A 12854-nucleotide genomic window follows, 5' to 3' on the forward strand; every position below is an offset into this window, starting at 1 on the left:
TTGTTTAGTCTAATACCTGCATCCATTGGATGGGGGAAACTGAGGCTCAGCAATCTGGTGCAAGCTAAGCAGAATACCAAGGTCAGAACGGTTCCCTCTGTTTGATACCTTCTCAAGACAGGAGGCAGCGAATGCCATGGAAAGAATCTTGGTTGAGCTCAGGATACTGGGGGGGGGGGGCAGGCCCATGTGACCTGGGGTCAGTCGCTGTACATGAGGAGGCTGGCAGGGCCTTACCCACTGCACCCTGAGGAGTCCTCTCACAGGGCTCCAGCTCTGCCCCCCCCCCCCCGTTCATGCCATCGCTTTATCTTGTCTAGACATCTTCAGTTGCTTCCTAATTGATTTCCCTGCTGACTCTCTCCACCTCTCCCCAGTCCCCCCCAAAGCTGAAGAGCAAAGACCGAGGCAAATCTGACCAAAATCAGGCCCCACAAGGGCAAGGAGGTCACACATCTCCCCTTAGCAGAGCCTCGCTCCGGGAAGACAATGTAAAACACGCGGCTCTGGGCTGTTTATTTTTAAAGATACTATATCCATTTTTACTGGAACAAGTATAAAGAACTTAAAAAACCATAGCTGTCCTGTCACCATAAATCATACAGAGTAAATTGAAACTCCTATATAGCTTTCTCTGAATACATCGTGCTCACTTTGTCAAAGAGGTAGATGAAATGTGGCATATATTGATCTAGATGTCTCTGTAAAACTATAATATTTATATCAAATACATATGTTAGACTCCTCTGTCTTTCTGCTGAGCCTTCTAATCATGCCTCCCTCATCCTTCCTCTACCCAGAACCTCCCACCACTCGTTAGCCCCTGAGGGGAGGGAACTGGATTTTAAGGGAAGTCCTTGCCAAGGAAGGTGCCACCTACAGGAAGCAAGGCGGCAGGAGAGCCAGCAATCCCACCCCACAGTGGCCAGCACTCGAAGCTCCTAGGCTGAACGTGAACGTTCAAGGTAGGCGTCTCTATGACTGTCAGGCGTCCAGGGGTTCACGACCCATCTCACCTGAGCATGTCCTTTTCTGCTTTGTATTCATGCAGCTGTCCCCTGATTTTGATCTGTGACCTTCAGACTTGCTGTTCCCCATTCAAGTTCATGACCCCAGCATAGAAAAGGGAATGCAGCAACGAGACTTCAATCATCCCCCTTCTTCTTGACTGAGACCATGTAATCCAGGGATTGCTTTCTCAATGGGGGACATGATCACCAGCAAGCAAAGACCAAATCCACGCTGTCAGTCTTATCCTTCCACCCTACCCCAGGACCTAACTCAGGGACCCCCAAACTCACTGTGCTTTCAAGATCTATTTGATGGGCAGGTTGGCACAGTTTGCTTGGCCTGGACCCTGTGCCATGACATGGTGATATAATCAACAGTTAGTTAACTATATTCAAAAAAAAAAAAAAATCTCCTGACCCGACCACCTCCAACCTCCTCCTGATCATCAAGCCTATGAAGGAGCTGGACATTGAAGCACAATGAAAATAAGACACTGTTTATATTAGAACACAATCCCAAACCCTGACTACAACCATTTCTCGTTAAAAGAAGAAAGGGGGGGGGGAGGAGAAGAAACCAATGCAGTTTAGTGCTGAGATAATTCCCTACACTTGGCCGCATCTACTACTTTGCTAATCACAAAGGAAGGAAATGTAGTCTCCCTCCTAGTGAGGGAGAGAGTAAAATAATCATCTTAGCCAGCTGTCAACAGAGCTATTCTGGAGGAGGCAGGCTGTTTTTTTTTTTTTTTTTTTTTTTGTTGTTTTGCTGTTTCCCTAAATGGGGGCAGAAGGCTGAGCTAACAGACCCCAACAGTGCCGCAAAGGAACCTTTGTGAAGCAGAGCCCTGAGGCCAGAGAGCAGAACACTGGTAAGATACAACAGAGGACTCCGGAGGCTCTATCCAGATCAGCTCTCTCTGCACAAAACAGAAGCATTTGGTCACATGTAGTCGGGGGCTTAGGTACCAGAGAGGACACACCATCCCAAATGACAATTAGACCACACATAGTTCACAGCCTGTAGCCTACATGGGATCTCCAAGTCTTGATCAATTCTGAGAACCTCAATGTGGGGGACCTTGACAAGTTTTTTCATCACATGGCACACACCATTCCTTCTGTCAACAGAATAGATTTTTTTTAGTTTTTTTTTTTAATTTTTATTTATTTGACAGAGAAAGAGAGAGAGAGACAGAAAATGGGTGCACTAGGGCCTCTAGCCACTGCAAAGAAACTCCAGACGCATGCGTCCCCTTGTGCATCTGGCTAACGTGGGTCCTGGGGAATGGAACCTGGGTCCTTTGGCTTTGCAGGCGAATGCCTTAACCACTAAGCCATCCCTCCAGCCCCCAGAATACATTTTAATTGCATACAGTCTTGTATTCTTTAGTCAAGGTACTGTGCCCAAGTGAGGCCAGCAGCTGTTTTTACATTTTGAAAGGAGTGATCTAAGTTCACAGTGGGAACTGAGCCATGCTGATGGCAATACCCCACAGTGAATGTCCATGACTTTCTGCCTCCTTGATGGCAGAAGGGCATCTCTGGCTAGTTTCTTCCCTTTCTGAGCATGCCCTTTAGTTTTCCTCTGGATCCTATAAACTATACTAACATAAGAAGAAAGAGGAGGAGGAAGAAGAAGAGGAAGGGGAGGAAGAAAAAATAAATATGTCAACAGTCCTTTCTGAGTAAGTCAGCAAATGTCCATTTCTGTTGCCTACAACCGCAGACCCCTAGCTGGTAGCTCTGATGGCCTCTGCTTTAGTTTCTCATTTCTTTTGGACAATTACCCAATATGCAAGCACTATCGTTTTCCTTCCTTCCTTCCTTCCTTCCTTCCTTCCTTCCTTCCTTCCTTCCTTCCTTCCTTCCTTCCTTCCTTCCCCCGAGGGAGGAATTACACCACCTTCTGAATTAAGCAATTCCACAACTACCCGGGATGAGTTAGCCATGGTGTTTGTTCTTCCTTGGGTCTCTCCCCAAACATTCACCCCTCTGTAGTTTGTTAGTCCCACTACTTTGAGCTCAGTGACGCTTAGCCACTGTAAAGAAGCCAGGCTACTCTTGACCCGACCTCATGCTACGTCCTCCATGGTTCCCTGCTCTCACAGAGAGCAGAGCCCTCAGCGGCACTTTACATCAAAGCCGATGCACCCGGCTTCTGTACCTGGCTGATGTTGCACCTGAGCAAATGGAGACCAAGAGGAGAAGACAGAGCCAGCCAAGGTCAGCCTTACTTACTCTTCGGAGATGAAGGTGACTAAAGGAAGAATGAATCAAAGCAAGGCAACAGTTTGCAATTTTTCTATGGGGAGAATTTTGATTTGCAAAGCAAGCCCTACTTTTGTCTTTAACATCTCTGGTATGTCATGCATGCTAGCCCTCGATCAAACACTATTGAGGTTGGTTCTTCCACAGTGAGTCAAGTTGACACAACCACCTCTTGTTTCCCACACCACACACAAAGGTGGCGTTTCAGTGAGCAAAAGCTACTAACCATTCACTCTGAGCATGCTTGATGCATAAACAGATGGCCCCAACCTAGCCTGGCTCCACTTAAAAGTTGAGGAACATCACCTACATGTGCACCAGCCTCCATAAAAATTCCAGCATTGGAGGCTGGAGAGATGGCTTAGCGGTTAAGGCACTTGCCTGTGAAGCCTAAGGACTCAGGTTCAATTCTCCAGGTCCCACATAAGCCAGATGCACAATGGTGGCACCTGTATCTGGAGTTCGTTTGCAGTGGCTGGAGGCACTGGTGTGCCCATTCTCTCCTCACTCTCTCCCTCTCTCTGTCTCTAATAAATAAATAAAATTAAAATATTTTAAAAAAAAAATCCAGCCTTGGTTATATGCACAGGAACCTGAAGGAGCCACGGGGTCAAAGGCCTGCTGAGGCATGACACAGCCCAGCAGGAGATTTGGTGGTGGCGGGTGGGGGGGCGGGGCTGGTTCTAGAAAGAAGCAGACTTCTGGGGACAGCAGCTCCCTGGCCCTCCCAAAGCTCTCTGCACTCCTTTGGACTCATGATTAGATCCCGAAGTCTTTTAGGTACACAGGAGATCTGCTGTCTGCTGCCCTAAATGGTTCCAGTGGGTCCTTTCAGCAGAGTGAATTGTCACATGCTTTCAGGAGCAGTCCCTGTCATGGGCTTCCTGCCTTCATGATGGTTTCACACCTTCATGATTTTATTGCACGAAATTCCTGCCAAAAGAGCATTTCACTGGGATGATGCCTCCCCGTCATCAGGCCTCTGTCTAGCTGCTGCTAGCTCCTTGGTTGGTTCTGATGGGTCAAAATCTCAGGTACTCTCCAGGAGAGCAAGAATCCCTTCACTTTTTTTTTTTTTTTAAGATACTGGGCACTGAATAAAGAGTCTGGTATATGCCAGGCAAGCTTTTAAACCCGAGCTACATCCCCAGCTCAAGCATCACATCTTCTTACTTCTCTTTCTACCCACAGGGTCCAGCAAAACGCGTGACGTGTGGTAGGGTTCAAATGATTGTTGCTTGAGCCAGTATGTCGGAATAGGTGCTTGCCTGAATCTGTTCTGTAGGCAAGTTGGCATATCCCTCTGGGACCCGCCACTAAGGTCACAGGAACCTCAGGGATGGCGGGACGGACAGGATTCTGCCTGTGATGTGCCTATACATTTCCTTATGTGAAAGGTACGGGGAGAGGGGATGAAGTTTGACTGTTACTGACCACTGGCACCCCCACATTTGGAGCGGTTGCTATGGTCCTGGAGTGTGAGCAGCCTGTTGTCATGTAACACCGGCACTTTACGTGGCAGTTCAGCCGTGACAGCAACTGAATCCGGTTTCCACGACATTCACTCTGCATGGGCTTCGGTAACATTGTAACAAAAAGTGACACTGGGCTTGGCCAGTTTATAAAGTTTCCTGGTTTATTTTGAGTTTGATGACAGCAGCAGTGGGGTGAACCCCAAATCTACAAGGAACAGCTTGTCACGACTCTGGAAAGACTTCTGTCCGAGTGAATGACAGACACAGCAGAAAGACAGAAAACAGGGTGCAACTTAAGCCTCAGATGCTTACATTCGTTCTAGAGATTCTAAATCTACCCAGCAAAGACTCCGTCCATCAGAAGTGAGGCTGGGCAGGAAGAATCTTCTGGGATTATAATTAGAAAAGTCAGAATCAGACTTCGGTTTTTTTTTTTTTTTTAATGGAAGAATGAATATTTGAAAGCAGAAGTCTAGGCTTCAACAAGACTTTTTTTTTTTTTTTTTTTTCCCTTAAGGTACACAGTTCATCTCCCACCTACATTTCTATTCTTGTTTTTGGAACAATAGCTGGAACACTTTGATAAGCGTGTGGAAGGAAAGAAAGACAGACAGCAGGAACCTGGGGCCGGGCGGGCTGGGGCGGGCGGGGGGGTGGGGGTGGGGGGGGACAAGCCTTCATTCCATCGGCATTATCAGGAAATTGATTTAATATGCACCCAAGTCTCTTTTAATAGAGTTTCGAGTTTGAAAGGGACTGAAGATGTGGCTTAGAAGGATCCAAAGCAGATGCCAAGAGAGAAGTGCCCACATCCACGCCCCCGCCGAGATCCCTGTCACTGAAAAGGCATACCTGGCACATTTCATTATGTGATGGGGCATCTAATGACAAGTGCTTTGGGTATCTGCTCCTTGGTACTGAATTTCAGAAGTCGTCAGGGGTCATTTTCCCAAAGTATTAGGGCCATCTCATTTTTTTTTTTCTTTCCTTTCCCCCAAAAAAGTTTAATGCTAATCAAAGCAGAATGCTTAATCAGTCCAACATGGTCTGTCAGCTTGAATTATCTATTTGTCTTCCTATTTACTGTATCTGTCTGTCTGCAGTTCTGCATATCTCTGTGAAGATCAGTTATTGAGGCCCTTGTTTCCTTCTGACTGGAATCGCTACCAGATGAGCCTTCCTGGTGATATGTTGATGATTTGCTAATTTATGGCTTTTAAAAATCTAGGAATCCGAAGACACTGCTGGGGAGTCATAGGGGCCATGAGACGAGATCGCTGAATGGTTTTTCCTTGACAAGGGATCAAAGATTGTGTAAACTACAAAACTTCGGGCACATTTTAACCAGGGCGATGCCGAAGATAAAGAAATCGTAAATGACATTCTTATAAGAAACATCCCTCACAAGAACAGTCCGCCCCCTGCAGTTCTAAGACAAGTGAGAGTGAGTGTCACCCCGACAGAGAAGTAAACAGGAAGGGAAAGCAGGCTTGGGGTATCTGGCCAAGTTAACACCATATGAATCAACTCGAATCCCATTCCCAAGCGCTGGAGGCCGGGTCTGCTCGGAAAGAACAGGCACAGCAATGATATTCAGGAAGGACCCTCACCTCCGGAAAGTAGGGGAGGTTTAAGTAAGCGCTGAGGTTGAACTTCCCAACCACTTTAGGGGCCAGACAGGCAGGACGCGCTGGGATGAATGAGCAAGCACTCGCAGAACACGCGTGGGAGGGATGAACACGAAGGTATGGCACATGCTGACTTTCCTTAGGGCAAGGGCAGAGCCCTTGAGTTAAATGAGCCTGTGTAAAGAGATCGTCACGTTCAGTCATGGCAGAGCCTTTACAATTCCAAAGCCTTTCGAAGTCAGACCAGAACCACGGTGAATAAACCTCTAGGGTGATGGGGAATTTTGTGACGATCCAAGATACTAGGCAGGAGGGAAGAGAACACTGTCTCGGGAAGAAAGTGGGAGTGAGAGAAGCAGCCTATTTCAGGCAAGAAGAATGGCATGGCTAAGTTAGGCCCAATAATAACAACAAAGGAGGAAACGCCACAGGCCCCATGATTATCAATCAACCAGAGAGCACTGCTCAGGCAAGTTACTGCCTGCAAGAGAATCGAGTCGGCCCTCGGCGTCCTTAGAAATCTGTGCCCAGACCCTTGCAGACAGCAAAATCTCCTGAACCAGGATGGGATGAGGCCACGGGAACCCCTTTCTCCATGGTATTTCAATGCACTGTCTGCCCCTGTGCTTGCATTTTATTTCTCACTCCTTTGTGTGTCCTCTCACTATTTGGCTATCAACATTCCGTGGAACACTCTAAACCTGTCCCAAACACATGGGCTAAGGATGCCTTGGGTTTGGACCACTGCAGCCCCATCATGGGAAATACAAGGTCTAGATGGCTCCACAGCTGGGCCTACTCTATTCAGGGGGTTAGAGCTGATGGATTCTTCTCTGTGGCCAATTATTTTCCATGGCCCTTGGCCATGTGACCTTGGACCATGATCTTGTCAGTTCTCATAAACTAACCAGGAGTGGAATGAGTCACACTCACAGAGGAAACCTCAGGGGGAAACTGCAAGGGGTCATGGAAGGAGGGAGAGTGAGCTGTGGATCCCAAGGCCATGGGAGTCTTCGTGTCCCTTCCACTCCAACCACCCCTGAACAGCCTTCACCTCACGTGATGGGGAAAGAGGAAGAAACAATGACCCCAGGAGACAATCTGAGCTGCAGAAAGGCTAGTCTTCATTTAGGGTCTCAGCCCAAGAAGCTAACTGTTCTTAATACCACCAATTTGGAGAAATCAGTTACTTCAATCATTTATTGAACCTTTGGTTGTTAATGCCCAAGTCTCTATTTGTAAGAGCCCTGCTACGTCATAAGAAGAGAATTTAGACAACAGGCAGGACACACTCGTGCATGGGTCCCCGGGACTTCTCTTGTGCCTCCTGGGGGAGGTGAGGAGGAGGAGGCTGGAGTAAGCTTCTCTAGACCCTTAGTTCCCTGTGGATGGTGAGGACATTTTAGGGATGCTCTGGGGAAGTATTATACTAAACGCATTGATTAAAAATCAAAATGAAGTGTTCGCATTCTCCAATATCCTGAACGCAGGTGCTGTATAAACTAGACCCTGAGTATCTCTCGTTTTCATTTATTTCTCTTTTGTTTTATTTTATTTATTTATTTTCAGAGTTTTGTGTCTCCCTAGTTTGGATCAAGGGTTACCTCTGTTTCTCTGACAAATTAATGTGCTGTAAAGAGAGAGGTGACTTTTGAATAAAATATGCACATATAAATAAGTCCCTTAACTATGGATGTGTTTTAATTACCTCCTAGGCACTCATTGGATTTGGGCCTGGGGAAGAGAGAGAATGTACATGTCTATAGGGACAGCACATGCATTTCTGCATACTCAAGAACTCCAAGCACTGAACTGCACGCTATTTTAAGAGTCTGAACTCTATCTTTCAACAAAGTTTAGCTGCTTTCTTTTTGCAAATGCATTTAATTTTATCTGGAAACTTTTTGACGTTAGAAATAGAACAACTGTAGTTTCTCATTATGTTTGCTGCCAGAATCCATGCTTGGTTGCTCAACTAACGACCTTATATTGCTAATTACTACCACATGCCCATATCCCAAGCGAAAGAAAAACTTATTGACTCTGACAGCCCATTCTCTCAACACTGAATTCCAAATGAAAACTCACATTTTGGCCAAACATAACATTTCATCAATCTTGTTCTACTGACTGGAAAAACAACATCAAACAAAGGGTGCTAATGGCCTTTTATTACCGTTCCTTTCCCAAGCTTATACTTTCTGATGAAAGATCTAAGTGACCAAAGGGCTTCTTTAAACTACTTAGTAATTAGCTTTTGAACCAGGAAACAATGCGTAAAGTAAAGTGAACAGTCCCCACGTTGATGACAGGACACACTCTGTGTCCACGGGGTCCGGGGACATTGGAGACCCAAAGGAGAACATTAAAAGCAACGTGCATTTTCATAAAGGGACAAGGAAGAAAAAGGGAGAGAGAAAGAGCTGGAGAAAGAAACCAGGCTAATGTGGTGATAAAAGATTAGAGAACCAGAGCAAAACTGCAGGAAGTCTGTGAGCTGAAGTCATCAGCTGGTGGGGGTCTGAGTGGAAATGCCAGGGTTTAAAGCTGACCAGAGCAGACCAGGGACAGGCCAGTGAGTGGTGGTCTCAGAGCCTCACTCAGGCCACCCATCAACCAAAGTTGTCAGGCACCAGCCCACCCACATTGGACCAGGAACATTATTTGGGGGAATTTTTTTTTAACCTGGAATGAGAGTGAAATATTTTCAACCTAGGCTGCAGAGCAATTGATTTTATTGACTTGAGTAAGGATAGGGATAAGGAGATGTTGGTTTAGCCCAGTGGGCTGGGACAGCCTTAATGAGAGCCTCAGCCCCCGCAGAATGCCTTCTGCTTGATGGCGACCTGTCCACTGTCTTAAAGGCAAAACAAATTCAGAAGCTATTTTCTTCTTGGCATGAGATAAATGACCAAGGGGATTCTCTGGACTTATTTGGCCTTTTAGATCCAAGCAACAGCCCAGAAATCAGAACAGCTTGGTTCTAACCTCGTCCAGGGCTGTTACGCTAATAGGGAGGGGAGGGGTCCATTACAGAGAAGATGGAGGGAATACATTGGCCACTGAAGAGATGCCAACTGGCCTCCTCTGCCCACTGTCCTTTGTGCCACTGAACAGAAACTGGTGTCCTGTGGGTAGTTGAAGGAAATGAGCCTTTCCCCCACCTCCTCATTTTCTGAATGGAGCGCTAGACACCTGAGCTCAGGAAGTGCTGGAATCAGTAACCAGAGAGGGGCTCAGCTATATCCACCAGGGCTGACTGTCGAGACAGGAAAAGAAGGCCATGGAAGGAAAGATCATGCTGCCCCAACTGGGTTTTTCTTTTCTTTTTCTTTCTTTCTTTCTTTTTTTTAAGCTAGGGTCTCTGCCTAGCCCAGGCTGACCTGGAAACCTGGAATTCACTACATAGTCTCAGGCTGGCCTTGAACTCACCGCAATCCTCCTACCTGTTTGCCTCCCAAGTGCTGGGATTAAAGGCAAGCACTACCATGCCCAGCAAGAATCCCATCTTTGTTTTGTATTTGCACCACTTTGTGCATATGGCTTTACGCGGGCATTGGGGAACTGAACCTGAGTATTTAGGTTTTGCAGGCAAGCAACTTAACCACTAAACCATCTCTCCAGTCCCTTTATCTTCTTTAAAAAAATAAGTTAGTGAGTTGACAATAAGTGAGGAGGTAAACAAAACAAGGGTTCTATGATAGGAGGCCCCATGCCTGGGAAGGAGTGCAAACATTTTTTAATGCATTAGAAGTATGTGTGTGTGTGTGTATGTGTGTGTGTGTGTGTGTGTGTGTGTGCATGTGCATGCGCATGCACGCACATGCTTGTTCGTATGTATGTAGACACACATGCATGTCTCTGCACATGTATGTAGGCGCCAGAGAACAACCTCAAAAGTCATTCCTTGGGAATGGCTGCTTCTATTTTTTTAATATTTTATTTTTATTTATTTGAGAAAGAGAGAGGGGGCGCGAGAGAAACTCCAGTTGCCTGTGCCATCTGTTGTATCTGGCTAATGTAGGTCATGGGGAATCAAACCTCAGTTCTATTTTGGCTTTGCAGGCAAGTGCCTTAACCACTGAGCCATCCCTCCAGGCAAGTGCCTTAACCACTGAGCCATCCCTCCAGCCCTTCTGCTTTTCTTTGAGACAAGGCTTCTCATTGGCCTGGAGCTCACCAATTAGGCTGCATTGGTTGGCCAGTAAGCCCTGGGATTCTCCTGTCTCGGCTCCCCCACCAGTACTAGGATTCCAAGTGTGCACTACCATACCTAAAGTTTTTACATGGATCCTAGGGATCGAGCAGATTGCAAATTTTAATATGGATGTGTGAATAGCTAGGTCTGGTGTGTATATGGGTGTGAATTTCTTGAGCTGTTCATGAACTATATGCACATTTTACTCTTATGTTAATTAGACCATAAAATAAGACACAAAGCAGAGTACTTCTCAAAGCTTTAAAGAGAAATTAACAAAAGATGGCTGCAGACACCCCACTCCCACCAGCACTCTTCTGTTGAGAGGGTGAAACCCTGACACTAACTTGCAGCCAGTATTGGACTCACGCATTGATACTGTATTGATAAAATGACCTGAGCCCAAATGGAAATTGTGCCCAAGAAGAAAGCATTCACACTCAGGACACCATCAATGCATAAGAATTTCTGCTGTGTACTGAGACTCTTTCAGGACAAGACTGGGGCCTTCTGGCCACAGAGGAGAACTGGTTTCCTGGTGGGCACACGGCCTTTTACAGTAGGCGAGATAATCTAGATTTTGCATCTCTAAAGTAGTCCTAGCCCACATTAGTGCCAGGAAGACTCTGTCTCAAGATGGTATCACCATAGTTTGGAGGGTCAAGAACTTAATCACATTGTCAATTGACATGAAAAACAAACAAACAAACAAATTTAAAAAAATGAAGTTGGTCTACATGTTAAGGTCTAGAAGATAAAATCTAGTACCAGACATACAAAGAGAAAACTTACTATATCTCTTAGAAATTGTGGATGGCAACAAGGCCCAGGGAGGTGACCCAATCATGTCAGTTTTCTGGGGTAACCTCTGACCTCAGCACCCCTCACAGAAGCATCTGGGAGCTGCCCGAGCGGGGCCGGATTTCAGTGTCACCGCCCAAGGACTCCTGAAAGTCACCCACACTTCTGGTGGCAACTGACTTACTTTCTGCCTCCGCGTTTGTTAAAAGTCCCGCCGAATTTATTCCGATTCAGGATGAGAGCGGCGATCTCGGGCACGTAGCGGGCAAACATTGCCTACATGCGTGAGACAAAGGAACAGGAACCAAAAAAAAAAAAAGGCATGCAGAGAGAATTCTACCACAACAGAAGCGGCAAAACCTCTTGACATACTTACTTTCTTCCACTAACCGCACTATAGGAGCCCCCGTATTTCTTGCGGTTTCCTATTAACTCTATGATTTCAGGGACGTAGCTGGCAAACATGGCCTAGGAGAAGAGGGGAGACAGAAGAGAGACTAAAAAGACAGGCCAAAGAAAGGGTGACCTCAGAACAGGGGGATGCTGAGATCTGAAAACACAAAAGGATTCGACCTGTGGAGGTATATAGTAATATGTTGCATTGTATATGTAAAAAAAAAAAAAAAAAGAAGAAGAAGGACAAAAAGAACAATTCCTGGGAAAAAAAGAAAAGAAAAAATAACAGGGCAAAACAAACTTGAGCCAATCTAAAAAAACTGCAAGAAAAAAAAATATATCAGTTGAGAAAAATACCAAAGAGAAAGGAATAAATATGCTGATAGCTAGCTCTTCTTCATGAAGAAATAGCCAAAAGGCCAAAATACACATACACACAAACACACACACACAAGCACACACACACACACATTTTTTTTTTATAAGAGAAGGCCTTTCCTTCTAGTTAACATTCAAAGGAAAATTCATACTCTTATTATATTCGAGACAATAAACATTAAAGATTGAAAATAAACTTTTCTGCTCAAAAAATCTCGTCACGAAGCGTAAAAGGTCAATCGAAAACATCACACAAGAGGGAAGATAGCAGAAGAAACACTACAATGCCATGTTTTGTCCAACAAACATCTTCCTGTGGCTGAACCACCGGGGCGCCTTATCTCTGGGGACCTTCAGCTCATGTCCACGCACACACACATGTTTAAATACATTGTTTGAAATGTATATGACCTATGCATACAGAACAGACAGACTTGTATGCATCATTCCACACAAATGTGTGTGCGGTGCACATCCATGAAGGCTGCCTGAGAGCTGGGATTTCAGTCACTTACCTCATACATACCAACAGAACCCTGAACTTAAAATGAGCTGCTTCGAGAGACACAGCGCAGCTACCAGCCCCCAACCCGGCGTGTTCCCAGACAACCCTGCAGCTGAATAACGGGTGGCTTGGTGCTACAGGACAGAGCAAGCATCTTCGTGTGACTTACAGAGGCTTGCGGTGACGCTGACC

At 45.9% G+C, this 12854-nt stretch overlaps 1 protein-coding gene across 31 annotated transcripts in view; it reads right to left on the minus strand.

The window, feature by feature from the left end:
- Kcnma1 (potassium calcium-activated channel subfamily M alpha 1) overlaps positions 1-12854 on the minus strand; it is a 757466-nt gene that overhangs the window by 228070 nt on the left and 516542 nt on the right. For all 31 annotated transcript variants that reach the window (XM_004657971.3, XM_004657965.3, XM_004657975.2 and 28 more), the window contains exon 9: positions 11760-11851. In XM_004657971.3, the coding sequence (XP_004658028.2) occupies positions 11760-11851 (92 nt within the window). The remainder of the gene's footprint in view (positions 1-11759; positions 11852-12854) is intronic.

This window comes from Jaculus jaculus, chromosome 18 (assembly GCF_020740685.1).
Source record: "Jaculus jaculus isolate mJacJac1 chromosome 18, mJacJac1.mat.Y.cur, whole genome shotgun sequence".
Taxonomy (NCBI): Eukaryota; Metazoa; Chordata; class Mammalia; order Rodentia; family Dipodidae; genus Jaculus; species Jaculus jaculus.